This window comes from Takifugu rubripes, chromosome 2 (genome assembly GCF_901000725.2).
Source record: "Takifugu rubripes chromosome 2, fTakRub1.2, whole genome shotgun sequence".
Lineage (NCBI taxonomy): Eukaryota > Metazoa > Chordata > Actinopteri > Tetraodontiformes > Tetraodontidae > Takifugu > Takifugu rubripes.
The window spans coordinates 5,946,926-5,967,725 of NC_042286.1; the positions used below are offsets into that span (position 1 = coordinate 5,946,926).

Genomic DNA, 20,800 nt, shown 5'->3' on the forward strand with positions numbered 1-20,800 from the left:
AAGTCCTGCGTAGACAGTTTGTATCAGTCCAAGATTCAGATAGTTCAAGTACAAAGTCTCCAGCTTTTATCTGCCACTGCCGAGGACACCGAGCATTTTGACCAACCGAAGATAAATGTGATAACTTTATCGCACTGTTGCCACATTGGAAGCCATCTGCAGCCTCCCTGTGGGAGCCGTCCATCCTCCTGAATGCAGACTACAAGCGCCCATTCTTCTCCCCTCTACACACCCCAGCTGCCAAGTTCTTGGGCCACTTCCACACAGCAGGAGACACAAAGAAGCTGTGGTAATTGGAGTAGAATTTATTCGGCCGGTGCTGACTGAAAGAATCAAATTTTTTTCAAAGCCGATCTTTACGCCCTGGTCAGGATGCGCCAAAGATTTGACTCCTCTCCCCCCAAAAGCCAGGCCGGATGATTTGCATAAATATTTGGGCCGACAGCGCCGAGGAGCCTGGCTCCGTGTCAGCGCGTTCACAGCCGTGCTGAAAGAGGAGCTGAGTGGAGAAACACTGGGAGATAATAGTTTACTGTAACTTCTTTGCAGGAGCGCAGCAGGAGTTTCCTCTCTGTGTGGAATCTGTGTCAGTGGTGCAATCTGGCCCGTAGTAACCCCGGCGTGGCCTCATTAACTCTGATGCAACATAAATACCACCCCCCCCCTCCATTTTACAGTTGTACTGTGTTGTTGCTCATATTTTGCAGTATTACTTTGAAATTAAATGCTTTCTTTGAAAAAGAATTCTCAATTTTACTGTGTTGAACAGTTTGATTGCACAATTTGAATAAATGAACACAAATGGTCGAGTTTTTTTAGTCTTTTGACCGCAGGATTTCTACATTTTACCCTGCGACTCAGTTAACACGTGGAGAGTAATCAAAAACTACAAAAAAAACCCCGACACTGTGGTTAAGTTTCTGTATTTACTGATTTTTGTCTACATGCTGAACTACATGCAGCTTGTATATAACTGATAAAATTGCATGTATGTTGTTAAAGTCCATCAAATATTTTGTGGCATCTTCTCAGAGAAAGACACAAAATTAGTATTTGCATTAAATTATTTAATGCTTATTTATATACTGTTCTTAAGCATAAGCAGCACTTGACAGATGATGCAATTAATAACATTCACTGACTAAAATGGATCTTTTTTGGTTATTTATTCTTACATGTACTTCAGACTACAAAGGTGCTCGTATCATCACAAATGTGTTTTTAATGTCTAGGGAGTTCAAGTATTTATAGGTCTCCATATTTAAAATGGAAAATAGACACATGTTGGCGAGCATGAAGCAAAACACAATAACATCATGCACATTTCATCTCGACAAGCAAAAACAGCCTGATCATCAGAGGTATTGCACTTATGGTTGCTTTTATTACATTATCTGATCTCCTTCCTCACAAATCCAATCCGTCGGACATTAATTGGCCCCACGTGGAGCCTGTCACCCTCAGCTGTGACCAGCAAAATGTCATTTTTGTCTTTAAAATTGACAATTAAAGCAGCAAAACCACCGACTTCCTTCCAGACAGCAAAAGCAGGCAACACACAAAGAGCCATATGTAAACAACAGCTGCAGCGCTCGGTTTAAATCTGAGGTAATCAGCTAAACACTGAGACTGTCTGCAACACCTTTAGCTAATCACACAGTGTGCAGATATAATGAATCCGAACTTTCCTCTTAACGAGAGACTCATCAAGCCTCTTACCCACAGATAAAGTTGCAAGGGAGCCGATGTTGCAGCTTTTTCCCTTCAGCATGACACGTACGTCTCAGGGTAAAGTGACTCAATGAAAGGGGCCCGGCGACAGTGAGCGTTTTTGGGTCTGGGGGACGAAAACTCATCCTTTCCAATCGACACAAAACAGACCTTCACTTTCACCACCAGACAGGAAGTGCCTTCTCACAAGAAACTCAAATCTGACAGTGACTACCACGGTCATGTGACGCTTGTTCTCAGCTCCAGTGTGAAACAACACGGTCGAGTTTAATAAGACAGTAAAGGTAGAGTTGGGAGCTCTCATGGAGTCTGTGGTCATTCCTCTATACAAAAATAATGGGGAAAAAAGCAATCATCATTGCTGCTTACGTGTATCTGTTAGGGAACCAAGAATGGGAAATGGGAAAATAAATAACACCTAAATTGGGAAAAGAAAAAAATAAATAATCAAATGATTATATACAGTTGTCAAGTGAATGGGCGGTAAAACTGAACAGCTGTGACCTCTGAATCAGCAGGTGAGGCCATTTTTGTACCCTGTTTGCAGAATGAGGTTCTGAAAAGAAAAATCATTAATAAAAAATAAGAAAAGGAATGACTGCCTGCATGTATTTAACACAAGAGCTCAACCAAGTGTGGAACTAAAGTTTATAAAATCTGCCCGTCATGTATGAAATCTCCTGTCATCCTCAGCAGAGGTGAATTTCAGCAGCTGGGCGCGACCCTGCTGACACCGCTGTTCTGTGACCCGCGGGCTGGATCCAGGCCGAGACTTCAGATCTGCAGCGGGGAGAAGGCGTAGAAGGGGAACTGGGCCTCGTCCTCGTCCACAAAGAAGCACTGAAAGTAGGGCAGCTCGTCTGCGGGCGGAATCACAGGACAACGGCTGATGTTTCCCTCCTGCATCGAGCCTCCTCCATCCTTAGCTGTGATTTTGAACTTACCCTCCAGGAAAGAATCTGGGGCTGACGGGTCGGCTGTGGGAAGGACAAGGAGATGATGAAGAAGGTTATGAATTACGTGGGGCACATTCGGTTGCACTGCAGAATACCTTCAGCTTTCTTCTCCTTGGTAGCCTTCTTCTCAGCTGATCCTTGTGGGTTACAAACAGGAAATGCAATTAAGCAGCAACTTTTAGCTCAGAAATTGAGAAACGGGACAGTTCTACCTTTCTTTGAAGGCTTCTGTATCTCTTTAAGAACCCTTTTCTCTGTGAACAACAGAAAAATGAATTCCACATTCGTCACTCGGATATATAGCTTCTAAATGAAAGGTAATTAAAGGTGCGCCCACCCAGACCTTTAATTTTCTGCTCCTCAGCTGTTTTCTTTTCGGGCAGTTTTTCTAGAACATCAGTGAAAAGTTTGTGAGGACCTCTGTGCTGCTCGGTAGTAAAGCTCAGGCTGTATTTGCTGTAAACTTTCTTAACATTTAAGACTACTTTCTTTACACTACACACATTTATTTTTTACAGAAAGAACGTTGACCTCTGTAGTAAATCACAAATACTTGTCAGCTGTTCTGTCCTGTTACGTAAGGATGAATTATGCAGATCCAATTATGCAGAGTCAGAAGTTAGATAAATGCTTTTACCCTTCTTCAGTGCTGCAGGCTTGTCTCCTTTAGGGGCTCCGGGCTCTGCAACAGGAAATGACGAAAGGTCACACCAACACCGGGTAAAATATAATAAACATGGCAACGTATTGCATATGTTTTCATGCAGATATCAAAGATTCCTCTCTGGGAAGTGATTATGGATTGGGAAAAATGTGTTTTTGTTGCAATGGGGAGAAAGTAAACATTTAATATACAGACGATGTTAATTGTCAGCAAATATGACAAAAGCAATTCGTCTTGCACCTTTGGAGACGTCAGTTTTGACTTTGTCCTCTGGCACTTTGGGCTCTGAGTAAATAAATATGCACTGTTAATGTTTATTGATCTTAATCGTGTAACACTTTAACCCCCACACTTGCCATTTTATTACACATAGTGCAAATAGCAGCTTTAGTGCATTATAATGAGTTTAATTGCACTGGGTGTAACCGCTGGCCTACCTTTCACCTTCATCGGTGTTTTGACCTTTTCCTTATTTGTTTCTGCCTCAGTTTTATTAGCAGCTGTTTCAAAAGAAAAGAAAATGATAAATAGGACAAATATGTTATGTTGTGTTTTCTTCTCCTCTAGAGATGCACCTTTCTTCTCATCAACAACACCAGGCTCTGGATTTAAAACCAACCGAACACTTTCATTGCCATGGCAACAATAAATAATGACAGTTCACGTCTGCTTTACCTTTTTTAGGCAGGACCATCTTGATCTTAGCTTCTAAAAGGAGAAAGAAAAAAATGAAGGAGTGATAACTGGTGACACTATATCCTAGACCATCCCCTTTTCACACTGGAGATTTTAGAATAAATACACACCTTTTGCAGGTGTCGCCGGCTCTGGCGTTTTGTCCTTCAATAGTTTCTCATGTGACACTTTAGCCTCTATATGAAACAATTATGATTTCATGAATTATGTTATTTCTATCCACCTTTAATTCATATTTATATAAAAAAAACTCCTTTCAAAGGTCAAGGAAATACCTTCTTTTATTGGAGCAGGTGTTACTTTATCCTGCGAAGCCACAAAAGCTGTGAAATGAAAATAGGTAGCGTTAAAATGTAGAGATGAAATCGATGGAATAAAGAAAATGATGTTGAAGCCACCTGCACCTTTCTTCAGTGGGACGGCTTTAACCTTCGGCTTTGTTAGCGAGGCATTTTTACGTGGTTCTCCAGCCTCTGCGTGACAGATAACAGGGTGGGCGATGCTTTTACCTTCTGTGCCTGACCTGAGACATTTAGCAGCTTCCTAATGATACAAACTCACCTGCCTTTGCTGGAGCTGGGCTGGCTTTCTGTTTAGAAACATCAGCTGCTGAAAGAAAGATAAAATTCATGAGATCGTGAATAGATTAAACCGTTTCAACTTGCACCCTCTTTAGAATCCGTGATCTAACCCTGAAGATAAACTAACCTCTTTTCATCGGCACCAGTTTGACCCTCTCCTTCACCAGAGAGGCGTTCCTGGGCACGACTTCCTGGTCTGTTAATAAAAGTCAAGTTTGGGGGAACTCAATGGGAACTCAATGGGAACTTAATGGGAACTTACATGTACCTGTATGCTTTTTCAAAACTCTTACCTCTTTTCTGCCTTCCAGGTCGTTCTGTCTCTCTTGGAGCAACAGCTTCTGTGTAGGGGGCACAATATAGTTTAATACAATACAATGTAATATAAAATACATTTGCTCTTCGTTACAGAAACCTTGGTGGTGAACCTGTTACCTGTCTTGGATGCAGCTGCTTTGGTTGTTTTCTTTGGCATTTCTGTGTCAGAAACAACACAATGGTAATGGTGTTATCTTTTGGTGAAAGTGTATTGATATCGTGCCATGAGGCCACTATTGATTGTGCTCGAACCTTCTGTTACAGGCTGGGATTTGACAACTGTTGGGAATATTACATCATACATCATCATATTACATCATCAGTTCAGCATTTTTTTTTTAGATTAAGCTATATCCAACAATAAACAAGTAAGAATGTAGATTTTAGGGTCCTGGAGAAAATGGACTCCAAATGAGCCCATCAGTTACCACAGTTGTAGCTGTGAGTGAGCAGAAACTCACCGGCTTTAGTGACCCGAACATGTTTCTTTGTGAGGACGGGGAGCTTTTTGGTGTCCTTCGGCGCTTTCTCGGGTTCCTCTGCTAAAAAACAGCAGCAGAAACGTGAATTTAGAAAGATCTGACTTTAAAGAATAGAGAAAGTGTTGATATTTTGCCATGTAGCAAAGGATGGCGGTTACATCTGAGTACAGCAAAAGAGTGGCGCCTCACCTGTTGTTGTGAGGTTTAAATGCTCCTTCTTCAGCACCGATGCCACCTCCTTTTTCACTACTTTCATCCTTAAAGTCTTTTTAGTTTTTCCATCTGGAATTTACAGAGAAATGAAAATACTCAATAGTGTTTTTTTAAAAAAATTATTTGTTTAATGCATTTGGAGCTGTTCTTGGGCCACTGTTCAGACCTGTCTCAGGTTGATCTTTTGGGGTTTCCCTGGTTTCTTTCTCTTCTCCAGATGGTTTTGTTTCTCTCTTGGGATCTTTTTCTTCCTTCAGGATCTTCATGTCCTCAAGCTTTACCTTGGGAGGTTTCTCTTGTTCTTTTGGCTCTGATTTTTCTTTGAGAAGCTTCGTTGGTTCTGTCTGTTTTTCCTCTCTGGGAGGTTTTTCTGCTCCCTCTTTGGCTTTAGAAACCATCCCCGCTGCTGCTTTCTCTTTGAAAGGAACATCTTGAGGTGTATCCTCCTTTTTCAACAGCTTTTTGGGTTCTTTGTCTACTTCTTTGGTGAGCAGCTTTGCTGTTCTGTCTTCTTTTTCTGCCTTTTCTTTAGGTTTCACTGATGTCTTCTCTTCCTTTGGACTCAAGGAGGACTTCTTCAGGCCTTTTTCTCTCTCTACAGACCTCTTAGATTCCTCCTCCTTGATTGTTATTTCTGTCTCTCTTTTCAAGCCTTTTGTTGTTTTCTTGTCTTCCTTCTCTCTTGAAGACTTGGGAGTGGATTTCTTTGAAGGTTCTAACATCTTGTCTTTTGAGGGAACCTTGACTTCTGTCTCTTTAGAGGGCTTCTCCACTTCCTCGTTTCTGTCTTCCAGGGAAGACTTTGTTTCTATACTTTCCTCTTTGGATGGTTTCTTTGCTTTCTTCTTGGAAGGCTCTTTCTCTGCTTTGCCTTCATCCATCATTTTTGTTTGTTTCTCTTTGACTTCTTTTCCTTCTTCAGAATGTGATTTAACTTCTTTCTGTACCTTGAGAGCTTTCTTCTCTTTTGGTTCTTTGGTCTTTAGAACATCTTTATGTTCTGTTGGAGAGTCTTTTTCCTCTTCTTTTGTTGTATTTGTGTGTTTTACATCTTTTGAGGGCTTCTTGACACCCCCTCCTTCTTTTGCAAGCTTCTTCGGTTCTTTGTGTTCTTTCGGAGATCTGATTTCTGCATCTTTATGTGGTTTCTCTACCTCTGGTTTCTCTGTCTCTTTAGGTGGTTTCTCTTCTGTCTGCTCAAGAGGTCTCTTGACTTCTTTGTCTTCTCTTGGTGGTCTCTGAGCTTCTGCAGCATCTTTAAGAGATTTCCTTGTTTCTTTTGCTTCACTAGCTGGTTTCTTTCCCTCTGTGTCTTTCTTTTCTTTTGTCACTTCATGAGACGGTTGCTTTTCTACTGTCTCTACTTTTGTCTGTTTTTTAGACACTTTCTTTTCTTTTTGGGTGGAATCTGCAACCCCCTCTTTGTCTTTTGGTTCTTTCTCTTTGGCAGCTTTCTTGACTGTTTTTTCTTCAACTAGTTTCTTTTCTTCATCTTTTCTTTGAGACGTTTTCTTCACTCTTGGCTCTTCTTTCATATGTTCTTCCTTAGTTTCTATCTCCTTTAGTTGCTCTTTGGCTTTCATCTCCTCTTTGGATGGTTTCTTTTCCTCTGCCTCTTCTTTAGGCTTCTTCTTGTCCTTCTGTTCTTCTGTAGGTGGTTTCTTTACTTCCTTCTCTTCTTTAGGGTGTTTCTTTGCTCCAGTTGCTTCTTTGAATGACTTTTTCACTTCTACATGTATTTTAGGTGCTTGTTTCTCGTTTGTTACTTCTTTGGGAAGTTTATGGACATTTTCTTCTTCTTCTAGATGCATCATCCCTTCTTCTTTTGAGGGCTCCTTGGCCTCTTTTTCATCTCTCTTTGGCTTCTTTATTTCAGTCTCCTTTTTAGATGTCCTCTTTTCCTCTACCTTTTCTTTATGAGGTTTCTTTATCTTTTCTTCTTCTTTCGGAGGCTTCTTAATTTCTTTTTTCGGCAGCTCCTTAACCTCTTTCTGTTCTTTAGGTGGTTTTTTAGCTTCTTTCTCTTCTTTAGGTGGCTCTTTAACTTCTTTCTCTTCTTTAGGTGGCTTTTTAACTTCTTTCTTGTCTTTAGGTGGCTCTTTAACTTCTTGTTTTGTAACTTTTTTCTCTTCTTTAGGTGGTTTTGTAACTTCTTTCTCTCCTTTAGGTGGCCTTTTAACTTCTTTCTCTTCTTTAGGTGGCTCTTTAACTTCTTGTTTTGTAACTTTTTTCTCTTCTTTAGGTGGTTTTGTAACTTCTATCTCTCCTTTAGGTGGCTTTTTAACTTCTTTCTCTTTAGGTGGCTCTTTAAGTTCTTTCTCTTCTTTAGGTGGCTTTTTAAGTTCTTTCTTGTCTTTAGGTGGCTCTTTAAGTTCTTTCTCTTCTTTAGGTGGCTTTTTAACTTCTTTCTCTTCTTTAGGTGGCTCTTTAACGTCTTTCTCTTCTTTAGGTGGCTCTTTAACTTTTTTCTCTTCTTTAGGTGGTTTTGTAGCTTCTTTCTCATCTTTAGGTGGTTTTTTAACTTCTTTCTTGTCTTTAGGTGGCTCTTTAATTTCTGGTTTTGTAACTTCTTTCTCTTCTTTAGGTGGCTCTTTAAGTTCTTTCTCTTCTTTAGGTGGCTTTTTAACTTCTTTCTTGTCTTTAGGTGGCTCTTTAACTTCTTGTTTTGTAACTTTTTTCTCTTCTTTAGGTGGTTTTGTAACTTCTTTCTCTCCTTTAGGTGGCCTTTTAACTTCTTTCTCTTCTTTAGGTGGCTCTTTAACTTCTTGTTTTGTAACTTTTTTCTCTTCTTTAGGTGGTTTTGTAACTTCTATCTCTCCTTTAGGTGGCTTTTTAACTTCTTTCTCTTTAGGTGGCTCTTTAAGTTCTTTCTCTTCTTTAGGTGGCTTTTTAAGTTCTTTCTTGTCTTTAGGTGGCTCTTTAAGTTCTTTCTCTTCTTTAGGTGGCTTTTTAACTTCTTTCTCTTCTTTAGGTGGCTCTTTAACGTCTTTCTCTTCTTTAGGTGGCTCTTTAACTTTTTTCTCTTCTTTAGGTGGTTTTGTAGCTTCTTTCTCATCTTTAGGTGGTTTTTTAACTTCTTTCTTGTCTTTAGGTGGCTCTTTAATTTCTGGTTTTGTAACTTCTTTCTCTTCTTTAGGTGGCTCTTTAAGTTCTTTCTCTTCTTTAGGTGGCTCTTTAAGTTCTTTCTCTTCTTTAGGTGGCTTTTTAACTTCTTTCTTGTCTTTAGGTGGCTCTTTAAGTTCTTTCTCTTCTTTAGGTGGCTTTTTAACTTCTTTCTTGTCTTTAGGTGGCTCTTTAAGTTCTTTCTCTTCTTTAGGTGGCTTTTTAAGTTCTTTCTTGTCTTTAGGTGGCTCTTTAAGTTCTTTCTCTTCTTTAGGTGGCTTTTTAACTTCTTTCTTGTCTTTAGGTGGCTCTTTAAGTTCTTTCTCTTCTTTAGGTGGCTTTTTAAGTTCTTTCTTGTCTTTAGGTGGCTCTTTAAGTTCTTTCTCTTCTTTAGGTGGCTTTTTAAGTTCTTTCTTGTCTTTAGGTGGCTCTTTAAGTTCTTTCTCTTCTTTAGGTGGCTTTTTATCTTTCGGTGGTGTTGTAATGCCTTTCTCTCCTTTAGGTGGCACTTTAACTTCTTGTTTTGTAACTTCTTTCTCTTCTCTAGGTGTTTTTGTAACTTCTTTCTCTTCTTTAGGTGGCTCTTTAACTTCTTTAGGTGGTTTTGTAACTTCTTTCTCTTTTTTAATTGCAGGACTAACATGTTTGACTTCTTTTGGAACTTCTTCAATCTCTTTCTTGGATGGTTCCTTCATGTCTTTATCCTCCTTGGGATGTTTCTGTAAATCCAGCTTCTCTTTGAATGTTTTGACCTCTTTCTCTTCTTTAAAATGCTTTTTAATTTCTTTATCTTTAGGAAGGTCTTTCTTTTCAGTTGTTGTTTTCTTCATTTTTTTCTTTTCTTTTTGAGGTTGCTTCTTTTCATCCCCAACTTTAAGTAGTTTCTCAACCCCTCTTTCCTCTTTGGATGGTTTTTTCATTTTTATTTTTTCCATCTTTTCTTCTTTCTCTTCCAGAGGCTTCTCATAATCTTCTGCTCCTTTAAGATGCTTCTTTGTTTCTTTTTCATCTTCAGGTGACTTCACTTCTTCTGAAAGTTACACAACCAACCAACAAATCAGTCACTAAAGAGCCTGTTTGTATTAGTTGTATAAATCCATTTTTCAGGTGGTGCAGACCAAAAGATTTAGATGCACATAGAATTTTACCTTTTACAACTGTAACTGTCACTTCTTCAACTGCGTCTATTCCCTCTTTAAGAACTGAAATATAGTTGTAGAAGCAGTCATAACATGCTTGATTACCCCCAGTGATTAAAATGCTCAGAGTGTGAAGTGTTATAATTAAGTGTAAATATATTGTGCATATTTAAAGGGGATATATTATTATTTCCAGACACAATTTTTTGTCCCCAATGGAAATGTTTTCTCGATCTGTTAGCGCCATCTAGCAGACAGTTGTGGTAATGTCTATCCTAACCGAGGAGGGAGCCTATGATGAAACACCACCATAGCTCTGAGGAGATAGGACCTCATGCAGTTTATACAAGACACGGCTTTGAAATTCCAATAAAACAGAATGATTCACGAATGCAGTTAAGTTGACAAGCACACCACACACACACACACACACACACACACACACACAAGAAACTTGCAGTAAGATCTCCACAGCTTTGAGCGTTTTGGCAAAAGCTTAAGGAATAAGAATAAAACACAGTGAGAGCAGAAACAAGCAGGTGAGTTAAGGTGTGTTTCTCTTGGTGAAATGTCTCAGTAAAACAAATGAATGGCTGTTAGTTTTGTATTCTTTTAAACATACAGAAGTGTGAAGACAACATCACGTCCATCTATGTAAAAGATTCACTGGAAACACTTTCATCACTCTTTTTGGAAAACGATGGAAGGTTACGGGACGGTGATGTACCTTTGGGGCTTTTGCGACCGGTTCTGGATCTGATTCTTCTGTGCCTCTCAAAGGGAACATGGATCTTCCTCTTGCGTTTGACAGCAGCTTTCCCACTTTCACTGTTGTCGTTGTTTTTGTCCTGATCGTTGATGTCGATGTCAGAGAATTTCTCTTGGTCCAGAGCAGCAGCCTCTGCGTCTTCCTCACCCACAGATCTCAGTGTGGTACTAGTGTTTTCCTGTCTCTCAGCTGACAGAGTTGTAACATGTTTTTGGACAAATGGAGCTTCTTCCTCATCTTCATCTTCTTCAGCGGACTCCACTTCAAATTCCTTTTGTCCATTCTCCTGCTCTAAAGACTCTTCCAGGTCCAAAGCTTTATCAGCTAAATTTACAAACTCCTCAGCAGCCTTTACTTCTAATTCTCTCTCCTCCTCCTCCTCCACCAGCTCCTCCATTGTCACCTCATCATTCCCATTCTTTACATATTCAATAGTTGTTTTCTCCTCCTCCTCAACTTCTTCAGTTGTTTTCTTCTCCTCTTCCTCCTCAACTTCTTCAGTTGTTTTCTTCTCCTCTACCTCCTCGACTTCTTCAGTTGTTTTCTTCTCCTCTTCCTCCTCAACTTCTTCAGTTGTTTTCTCCTCCTCCTCAATATCTCCAGTTGTTATTTCCTCCACAAAATCTTCAGTTATTTCCTCCTCCTCAACATCTTCAGTTGTTTTCTTCTCCTCTTCCTCCTTAATATCCTCAATTGTTGTCTCTTCCTCCTCAACATCTTCAGTGGTCTTCTCCTCCTCCTCAACATCTTCAGTTGTCTTCTCCTCCTCCTCCTCAACATCTTCAGTTGTTTTCTTCTCCTCTTCCTCCTTAATATCCTCAGTTGTTGTCTCTTCCTCCTCAAAATCTTCAGTGGTCTTCTCCTCCTCCTCCTCAACATCTTCAGTTGTTTTCTTCTCCTCTTCCTCCTTAATATCCTCAGTTGTCTCTTCCTCCTCAACATCTTCAATTGTCTTCTCCTCCTCCTCTCCCTCCTCCTCAACATCTTCAGTTGTTTTCTTCTCCTCTTCCTCCTTAATATCCTCAGTTGTTGTCTCCTCCTCCTCAACATCTTCAGTGGTCTTCTCCTCCTCCTCCTCAACATCTTCAGTTGTTTTCTTCTCCTCTTCCTCCTTAATATCCTCAGTTGTCTCTTCCTCCTCAACATCTTCAGTCGTTTTCTTCTCCTCTTCCTCCTTAATATCCTCAGTTGTTGTCTCCTCCTCCTCAACATCTTTAGTTGTTGTCTCCTCTTCGGCGTCAACATCTTCAGTTGTTGTTATTTCCTCCTCCTCAACATCTTCAGTTGTTGTTATTTCCTCCTCCTCAACATCTTCAGTTGTCTTCTCCTCCTCTTCATCCTCAACATATTTAGTTGTTGTCTCCTCCTCCTCAACATTTTCAGTTATTTGCTCCTCTTCTTCCTCAATAGCTTCAGTTGTCTCCTCTGCTTCCTCCTCAATATCTTCAGATGCTGTCTCCTCCTCTTCCTCATCAACATCTTCAGTTATTTGCTCCTCTTCTCTCTCCTCAATAGCTTCAGTTGTCTCCTCCTCTTCCTCCTCAACATCTTCAGCTGTCATCTCCTCCTGTACATTCTCTTCCAAAGTCTCTGGTCTCCCCTCCTTTTCTATATTATCTTTTATTGTGTCATCCTCTTCTTTTTCCTCCTCTATTTTTTCAGTTACTGTGTCTTCCTCTTTCTCCTCTGCTTCTAAATCCTCAATTGTTGATTCCTCCTCCTCCTTTTCTGTATGTTTTGTCAAATTTCCCTCCTCTTTTTCTACATATTTGGTTGTTTTGCTCTCCTCTTCCTCTGATGGTTCTGATTCTGTATCTTCCATCTGGATGTGTCTCACTGCTGATGTGACAGCAACAGGTTTAGTTGATCTTTTATTACACTCATCATTGTGTCTATGAACAAATACTGTAAGAATACCACCATGTTCTGCTGTCTCAGTCACACCTCCTGCAGCTTCAGCCTCCTCCTGCTCCACCTCCTCCTCCTCATCCCTCGAGTCTGAAGCTTCATGTGACCCAGCAGCAGCTTCATCTTCAGCAGCATGCATGATCTCTGTAACTGTATTATCAACCAGTGTGACCTGTTTTTAGTCTTTAGGAGCTGTACAGGACTTTGATTGGGCGACAATGGCCATTTATGGTATACAAACTACAATTATAATCTCATATAATACACAGCACACATGACATAGTTTATATGATCCACACAGCTTCCCAGCTCAGATGAGTCCCAGGGAATATATACAGTATATACGGTATATATACTGTATATATATATATATATATATATGGATGTCTTCCACTGAAGTGAAATGTGTAGCACTTTAAGAATTCCATGCATTGGCAAATTCCATACATTCAAATATACAGGAAACAATACAAGTTCAATACAAATAAACTAAATACCACTGAAAACCAGTCTGTCAGTCATACAGAAGATGCTTTGATGTAGCAGAGGAGAACAGAGAACTCATGCTCAGTTAATTTTTTAAAAATATATAAACAAAAAGGTTCAGACAATATAATAAAATAAGTACACATCTTCAGTGTGTGTGTGTGCTATCTAACAAATAGTGTGTAAAAAAGGGGAGGGACCAATGCATTTTTCAAGACAGACAAGTTTATCCAGGATGTAATGACACAGAATTGATCATGCTGGTTGATGAAGATGGAGTTTATTCAAAGATGACTAGAAAACAAAGGACAGGAGGCGCTTAAGCTAGTGCTGATACAACACACACTCACTGCATGCGTCACACCAATTCACAATTACAGCCTTACCTTTGTCTAATGGTGGCAGAAATTCACCTACAGTAAAGAGATGATTAAAAAGATGAATAGAATGTTTTTTTCTGCAGTAGGAAAGTTATTAAATGCTGTCATTACCTTTCCTCTGTACTAAATGGATATCAGAGCCAGGAGCAGCAGTGTCATCTAAAAAAACAGAAGAAAGAAGAAGTTACACTTTTTACTCAGACATTGTTATCTTATATCTACTATATAAAATAAAAACCTTTCTCTGTGACCACATTTGCAGCAGGTGGAGCAGCAGATTCACCTGAAACACGTGAAGAACATACAATAACATGTTTAGTCCTTTAGAACCCATGAGCTTGCATGTACTCTTCTTTTCTGGTGGTGATTAATGTGTTTGATTCAGAATTTGAAATAATTCTCACCAACGATCATGCTGGACATGTAGGCCATGAGCAGTTCTTTCTTGTCTGTGAACTCCAACACGGCCTCTTCAATTATTTTCATAGGGTCGATGGAAACTTCAGGCACGATGGCTGAAATGTTTATTAGATTTATTGTGATTATTACAATCACTTTCAATCATTCACAATCCAGCAAGATGAATGTAGCGTTGCTCGTTTACTGATTACGCCACATCTTGTGCAAGCACAGACCTCGTTCGCCAGCCAGTGCTGAGGAGACGTAGTTCAGGAGATTATTTATCTCTTCTGTGGTGACCTCTACTGTCCTCTTCAGAGCTGATGTGGGACTGAAGCCAACAACATCCAGGAGAGCTGAGCAAGTGAGGGTGGGGGGAAAAAGCTGTCAGCATAGTTAACAATAGCACGCAGTGCAGAAAGACATTCAATATGTGCTTGATTAAAGTGTCATTACTCCCTATTTTTAAACTACACACACAATATGTATATGTAGAAAATGTTCATTTTACTAAAAAGACACACTATGTAACACTTTATAACAATTAAATGCAAATTGATTATTGAAAAGAAATACACTGGCGAGCTCAGTTATAAAAGTGCATGACCTTTCTAGGTTTCATGGATAAGAAAAGTTAATTTAGTTAAGTTATTGGAGTGGAGTGACTGAAAAACAAGAACAACATGTAAGAGAAATGTTGATTTAACTAAAGTGCAGTTAAACAGACACTGCATAGTAAAAGTTACAGCTCATAACAGATACTGTACCTTGATATGTGTCCAGTATTACATCTATAACTGTGCTCAACACGCCCTGGACATACTCGGCTATTCCGCTCACAAAGTCGTTAGTAACACTGAAGATGTTTCTGCCAATGACCACGGGGTCAATAAAGCTAACACCAGGGGCTCCTGAGGAAAACACAGTTTCTGTTATGTAACTTAGACAGTTAACTTAATGGTTATGGTTTTATTGAATTAGTAACATTACTGAAGTATTGAAATATTAAGCCTTACCTTTTGTCATATCCACTATTGTGTCTGACATGGTGCAGAGGAGTCCCTGCAAGTAGTCTTTCATTCCAATCACAGTGTCGTAGATGAGCGTGAAGGCATTTCTACCCAACCCCACAGGATCAATGAAGCTAACGTCAACAGATCCTGCAATGGAGACAAAACAAAGGTCCTAAAAGTCCCCAATACCAAGCATTACTGTGTCAGACGGCTGTGGTTTAGGTTTAAATACCCTTCACTCCATCCATAACCGCATTTATGACAGTGCAGATCGCATCCTGGACGTAGGCCACCACCCCACCCACAAGCTCATTGGTAACGGTGAAGACCTGTCTGCCGATGACCACTGGGTCAATGTAACTGAGATCAATGGGTGCTGAGAAAAAAGGACGCACATCTTTAATTCCTGAAATTAAAATGTAAATTAAAATGTACAGCACATGAAAACAAGGACTTACCTTTATTTACAGCTCCTATAGTATCCACTATTGCATCCACAATCCCACACAACAAGTCTTTAAAGGATCCCATAGTTTCGCACACGAAAGCGTTGGTGGAATGGAAAATGCCTCTACCGATGACCACAGGGTCGACATAGCTGAGGTAGAAGGTTCCTGTGAGGATAAAAGGTGGTTATGTCAGATTAATACTAAACTGTAAACTAAACTCTTCTGTTTTAAGCTGTTTTCTCCATGATGGGTCTGCGTTGGTACCTTCTTCATCAGAAAAGTGTCGAACAAATGCATCTTTTGCCTCTGCTATTTCCTCCACAGCGTAAGTCGCTACAGACATGGGGTCACTTAAATCTGGTGCACACTCTGGGGGCCCACAAACAGCAATCAAGCTTCATATTTACATGATCTTTACTAAAAGGAGTTGTCTGAAAGTTTGCCATTACCCTGAAATTTGCCAAGCAAACTGGACACTTCATCCACCGCGTCGTTGACGGCCTGAACGGGATCTGTGATGATTTGCTGAATGTCTGCAGATGAGATCAATGGAATAAGATGCCTGCCTGAAAGTGAAAATGCTGAGAAGATGCAACATCGGAGCCCCACCTGGGACGGCCTTGTACTCCACAAAGTTGAACATGACCACACCCACCACGGCCCAGGACAGAAGAGCAGCGATAGCGATCAGCAGCTCTGCTGACATTTTCAGTTTTGTGAGGAGCCCCCAGCCTTTTGACCCGAGAGAGTTCGTCTGTGGTGCTGGAGGAGGAAGAGGAGGAAGAGCGACAACATTCTAACAAGTCCCCAGTTTATAACTTTTGATTTCACAGCTGGTAAAAAGTTTACCTAAATAAGTCATTTTTGCAATGCTCATATAAAGTAATCACTATATTTAAAGCAAATGCACATCAGCAGTATAAAGAAACCCATCAACATTGTTTGTTCTTCTATTGCATTAACATTAGCATTATCATTAGCAGCTAAAGTTCCAATGGATACTATCCAGACGCATTTATCAGTAAGAAAACGGAATGCAAAAATTTAGTCGTCCCCAAGCTCCACTTTTTAAGTTTTTATTGGGAGTGAGTGTTGGAGTATAGTGGCTCCTGCAGGAACAGAACTGACAAGTACAATGTAAAAAGTACATATTTTCTTTATGTATTTATATGTATTTATTTTAAAAAAACAACATAAAAATACAATGCATCACTCTTTTAGTTTCATCTTGTCTTTATAATCCAGCAGATTTGGGGCAGTTTAGACAGGTTTTAGAGGGAGCCCTGGGTGTCCCTAATGTGTCAGAAGATAATGAGTCAATTGCATTATCTATGCTCAAAAGGTGATGGTGCATTTTTCCTGTGCTTAAAGTCTAATTGTTCGGAAAACCTTCCTGCGACTCTTCTCATCAGTTAAGCTCTTCTGAGACACCGGCCTGCATTTTAAAAGTCAAAGAGACGAAGAGTTTGGACTAACAAGGTCAGTCCCAGTCACAGGAGAGCTTCACTAATACTGCGGCTATATGATCTCTTGTATTTATAGCGACAAGCACATAGCACATTTTCCTAAGAGGACAAAATAACCCCTTCTGAATGTTTGTGTTTATTCATTACACATTTAAAGAGTGGCAGAACCAGTAAGAGTTGTTCGCTTTGCAGGTGTGTCTATCCTACCTTCAGCCATGGTGACACAGTTTCAACACTTTCAGTAAAAGTTGATCTTCATGTAAATGTGAATGAAAAACAAAGTCACTTCTTCCGTATCAACATCCTTTTCGTCCGGCGGGGATTTATTCCATATTCCACTTTATGGTAACCCACAAGTATTTTCTTCTCCAAGGATGGAAAAAAGTGGAGGAATTGTTGAAAAAGTTGAGCAAGTTCTCTGGTGAGTGGAGAAATATGGGGCCCTTCAGTATGGCAGCGTGGGGGAGGGGAGGGGGGCTGTAGGGTTGGTGGGAGATGCAAAAGCAACGCAGGAGAAGGAAAAGAGCCGAGCGAAGCGCAGGGCCGGGGGAGAAGAGACAGAATGTCGGATATGGTGTTTTTGGTGCCTCACATGGGTATAGGTCAGAGAACAGCGCAGCAGGGCCCCGAGGTAACCTAACCCTCCAGCAGGCCTGAGTTATTATTAGCTGCTCTCGCAGACCAGCCACTCCGACTGGCCTTTTTTGGCTGTGGAGGGGGCGTGGGGAGCATCAGGCGGCTGGACTGGGCTCCCTAACTGGTATTCTGTCCACTAAACTGGAACAATGGAGGTGGTGGACAGCAGATGAGGATACAAGCAAACTTGCTAACAAGCATCGCAGCAAGAAGGCACCATCGTCACGATTGCTCCGACAACCCGCAATATTTAAGACTACCTGCAAAACAAGACTAAATGCTGTTGTCAGCAGGTGGTTATCACAAATAGGAACCTTAACAAGATTCACAACTTACCATGAAACTAAAAGGCTCGCTGTGGCAAAAGAGACTTTAAATGAAGTACATAATTCTCACACTTCAAACAAAATGGCAGCAGATGCACAAAAGACACATCTAGACTCAGTCAGAATCCCAAAGCGGTTCCAAAACAGAAAAAAATCTTTATTTTAATCTGAGGTCAAATATCAGTTAATCCTTAAAGTCTAGGCATGCAAACCCAAGTCTCTACAAGACCCAGACAAAACTTGGATGAGGGATGAGGATTAAGCAGGATGAGGTAATGCAGGAGGGAGAAAATGGCTTCAGGGAATGATTCCAACAAGCATTTAAGGTGCATCAGCAAAGGTGGGGGCCACAGGTCTCATGGTCACAGTGAGGTCTGTAGACACAGGCGGGGGAGCATACTTCTCCGCCCTGAACAGCCCCAACAATAAATCCTCCATTTCCTGTGGCCACAGATAAACGCGGGTGTTCTGAAGCCAGCTGGGAACGTGTTTCTGCATCAAGATGTTTGAAAAATGGGAAAAAAATAAAAATTAATGATCTGCTAATGCAGAGGAACGCGGAGGGACAAATAACTTAAAAATGAAGATCCTCTCTGACCTGGGAGGAGTTCAGGAAGCAGACTGGAATGAATCTGAAATTCAAGCTGCCTTGTTGGATGAACTGGTTCTGCATCTGGAAATGACATTTCAGAATGAAGAGGAAATGTCTGAACGATCACATCTAACTAATTAATAATGCAAGGGCAGGCTGACCATGGTGTAGATATATCTAGTGTGAGGACTCTGGGTGTCCATTCTAGCTCCCTCCACATCCGCCTTATAATTTGGACTGATGGCGATGATGATCAAAGCTGAAGGCTGCTTCAAACAATAATGACAGAATCTGCACTAGCTGAATTCCTCAGTTGAATCGTACTACTAACTTACATCCAGGAGGTAGCCGTCCGGGCGACTGATGGGGCTGTCCCATATGTCCATCTGCAAAATCAAGTCCAGGGTCATAAGTGGACTTGGAAACTCCTTGGAAACATCTGAATCGTTCATGAAACTTACAGCCGCTCGGAAGCCGTGCTGGGTGAGGAAGTCCATGAAGGGCACGACTTCTATAGCAGAGTCTGAAGAGTAAGTCACAAACACCTTTTCTGGGTAAAAAAAGAGACGTCAATAGTTACAATCCAACAATCTGTGGTCTCCAGCAGTCTTGCGGATGTCCACTAGGAGACACATCCTCGTGTTTTCCATCCATTAAATTAGATGATGAGGCAACATAATGTCCACTCAGGTCAAATGCCCTCCAGCCCTTTACTGGAGTCCAGTTTCACCCCAGTAATGACTGGGCATCACATGTGACACCAAAAGCACGCATTGCTAATCCGTTTCTGACATTCTGAGAGGCTTTTTGGGTTGCTGATTATATTTTTGATAAAGTGACCCACGATTTTTGTCTGGCAGCCTGACGATTCTTCTGTTCGGTGTTTGGGGGGGCAACGCTGCTCCACCTGAGTGCAGGTTCATCACTCTGACCTGGTTCATGTCTCTGGGGATGATGATTCGAGGCACATTAATGGAAACGCTTCCTTGAGCTAAGCTGCTGCTCCTGAAGTTATCCTGGCAGCAGAACCTATTGATAAACAGAGGTTTTTCTGTGTAACATGCAAAGGAGAGAGAAGCTGCATCTAGAAGACAAGATATCTTTTTTTTATGTCTGATAGCCAGTTTTTACAAAGCGTTTGGGTCGGCACAGGGTCTCAGGTGCTGGCGGAGGGCAGGGAGATGACACGGCTGCTGAGGGAGCCTGCATGTATTAAACCTGCACAGCGCATCGCCTGCAGAACAAGAATAAATAAAAACTGTCGCCCTAACGTGCAGATTTGACTGTGACAATGTCCCTGAAGCTTCTGCCAAGCTTCACAGGAAAGTAGACATTTATTTCTTTACCGTAGTTGTGAAGGCAGTGCTGAGGAGGTAGACACGGAGCCATCTGCAACCATTCATCATCAGATCTCAGCGGTAAAGGAGGCTCGAGAGCTGGATCGAAATCATATGTCTCCTCGCCTCTGATTTTATAAAAGAAAATAAGAAAAAACAAAAGTGTAAGTGTCATTTTCTAAAAGTAACAGTTTCACGGTCCCACAGGGGATTTCCTTACACAGCTGGGTTTCTGGCTGTGGCTCCTGCGGCTGCACATTGGTATGTTTCACATCTCCAGCGAGGGCTCTCCGGTCCAGTCCCAGAAGGATGGAGACCTCCACCATACACACCCTGATGCTGCACAACGGCAGCCGGTGGCCAAAACTCTTGGCTAGTTTTCTCAACTCTGTGGGAAAAGTCCTGGCCAAAGCTGCCGGAATTCATGCAACCAAAGCAGCCAGGGTGCCGAGCGGGATGGAATATCTGGTTTAGATTTACGCCGGGGCTCAAATGTCGGACAGACTTTCCTGATATGTCTGTGAGGGAACACTCGCTGGGGTCCATCCCAACCTCACACGGAGCCTCCAGCCCTGCACCAAGACAATCAGAATTTACCTCTCAAAAGGAATTATTCAAACACCAGCATCTGTCCAGCATCTATTAAAATAAAGCCCCAGACACGGACGAGTTAAATCTCTTTTGTGCATCTCTGGACTCACTGTGAGCAGGCGGAATACTTACCAGCAACTACTGGTTCTCTGCTGGATTCTGCTGGAGGTGCAGAGGCTTGTGTGCATAGAAGCTGTTATATGCAAATTCTTTTGACTTCAGCAGGGTCCAATCAGAGTGGAGAACAGTGTACATGTTGCTCTGCTGGAATAACTGCAGAGAAAAAACTTGAAAAGTGGGTGTTAAGAACTTAAATATAGGCAACTATTATTTACCAGTACTAATATTAATGAAGGGAACAAACAGAAGCTACAACAATGTTGACAAATGCTTTAAAAAATGATCTTCAATATAATTCTTCAATTGCTGGAGTCTGCTGCACGTTGACGCTTCCTCACCTTTTGACTGCATCTGTTTCATTTGCATACAGCCTGAATTCAGCCGGGGGGCAAAGTCATTACCGTCACTTTATTGACAGAGAAGAGTGATTTATGCCTCGTGGCTAA

The 20,800-nt window shown here is 41.1% G+C and overlaps 2 protein-coding genes across 14 annotated transcripts; both read right to left on the minus strand.

Moving 5' to 3' along the window:
• Nucleotides 1-1,050: 1,050 nt before the first annotated feature.
• Nucleotides 1,051-17,387, minus strand: LOC101079050 (trichohyalin). Of its 11 annotated transcripts, none has more exons than XM_029832766.1 (33): nucleotides 16,960-17,387; nucleotides 15,896-16,048; nucleotides 15,736-15,819; nucleotides 15,551-15,655; nucleotides 15,296-15,451; nucleotides 15,070-15,213; nucleotides 14,841-14,984; nucleotides 14,592-14,735; nucleotides 14,061-14,180; nucleotides 13,830-13,940; nucleotides 13,664-13,708; nucleotides 13,537-13,584; nucleotides 13,432-13,458; nucleotides 9,892-9,945; nucleotides 5,808-9,773; nucleotides 5,618-5,710; nucleotides 5,408-5,488; nucleotides 5,064-5,105; nucleotides 4,922-4,969; nucleotides 4,756-4,824; nucleotides 4,609-4,653; nucleotides 4,446-4,520; nucleotides 4,323-4,370; nucleotides 4,158-4,223; nucleotides 4,027-4,059; nucleotides 3,789-3,851; nucleotides 3,592-3,636; nucleotides 3,325-3,369; nucleotides 3,025-3,075; nucleotides 2,900-2,941; nucleotides 2,783-2,824; nucleotides 2,676-2,708; nucleotides 1,051-2,591 (listed from the first exon to the last, which is right to left on the minus strand). In XM_029832766.1, the coding sequence occupies exons 1-33, from the start codon at nucleotides 16,967-16,969 to the stop codon at nucleotides 2,506-2,508; spliced, it is 6,318 nt and encodes a 2,105-aa protein (XP_029688626.1). In that variant the 5' UTR covers nucleotides 16,970-17,387; the 3' UTR covers nucleotides 1,051-2,505. The 11 variants fall into 11 exon arrangements, with proteins under 11 accessions (XP_029688626.1, XP_029688632.1, XP_029688629.1 ...); XM_029832772.1 differs by having other exon boundaries at nucleotides 2,783-2,818; nucleotides 3,031-3,075; nucleotides 4,609-4,656; XM_029832769.1 differs by having other exon boundaries at nucleotides 2,783-2,818; nucleotides 4,609-4,656.
• A 452-nt stretch (nucleotides 17,388-17,839) lies between these two features.
• LOC105418817 (adapter protein CIKS-like) lies at nucleotides 17,840-20,732 on the minus strand. 3 transcript variants are annotated; one of them, XM_011619579.2, is made up of 10 exons: nucleotides 20,367-20,732; nucleotides 19,864-20,215; nucleotides 19,653-19,771; nucleotides 19,438-19,540; nucleotides 19,151-19,335; nucleotides 18,768-18,856; nucleotides 18,642-18,692; nucleotides 18,468-18,572; nucleotides 18,313-18,387; nucleotides 17,840-18,206 (listed from the first exon to the last, which is right to left on the minus strand). In XM_011619579.2, exons 2-10 carry the CDS (start codon nucleotides 20,187-20,189, stop codon nucleotides 18,036-18,038), a joined length of 1,224 nt encoding a protein of 407 aa, XP_011617881.2. In that variant the 5' UTR covers nucleotides 20,190-20,215; nucleotides 20,367-20,732; the 3' UTR covers nucleotides 17,840-18,035. The 3 variants fall into 3 exon arrangements, with proteins under 3 accessions (XP_011617881.2, XP_029688546.1, XP_029688547.1); XM_029832686.1 differs by having other exon boundaries at nucleotides 18,468-18,575; XM_029832687.1 differs by lacking the exons at nucleotides 19,151-19,335; nucleotides 19,438-19,540 and having other exon boundaries at nucleotides 18,468-18,575.
• Nucleotides 20,733-20,800: the final 68 nt, after the last annotated feature.

What these genes read in the sequence shown, in the direction of transcription:
- LOC101079050 (XM_029832765.1), bottom strand. An exon ending in AGCACTGGCTGGCGAACGAG is followed by an intron (nt 13,941 to 14,060) that starts GTCTGTGCTTGC and finishes TAAACATTTCAG; the next exon opens with CCATCGTGCCTGAAGTTTCC. An exon ending in ACAGAAGCCTTCAAAGAAAG is followed by an intron (nt 2,825 to 2,899) that starts GTAGAACTGTCC and finishes GTAACCCACAAG; the next exon opens with GATCAGCTGAGAAGAAGGCT.
- LOC105418817 (XM_029832686.1), bottom strand. Translation starts at nt 20,189, where the DNA reads ATGGACCCCAGCGAGTGTTCCCTCACAGACATATCAGGAAAGTCTGTC. An exon ending in TGTGCCGACCCAAACGCTTT is followed by an intron (nt 19,336 to 19,437) that starts GTAAAAACTGGC and finishes GTTTATCAATAG; the next exon opens with GTTCTGCTGCCAGGATAACT. An exon ending in CTAGATATATCTACACCATG is followed by an intron (nt 18,388 to 18,467) that starts GTCAGCCTGCCC and finishes TGTCATTTCCAG; the next exon opens with ATGCAGAACCAGTTCATCCA.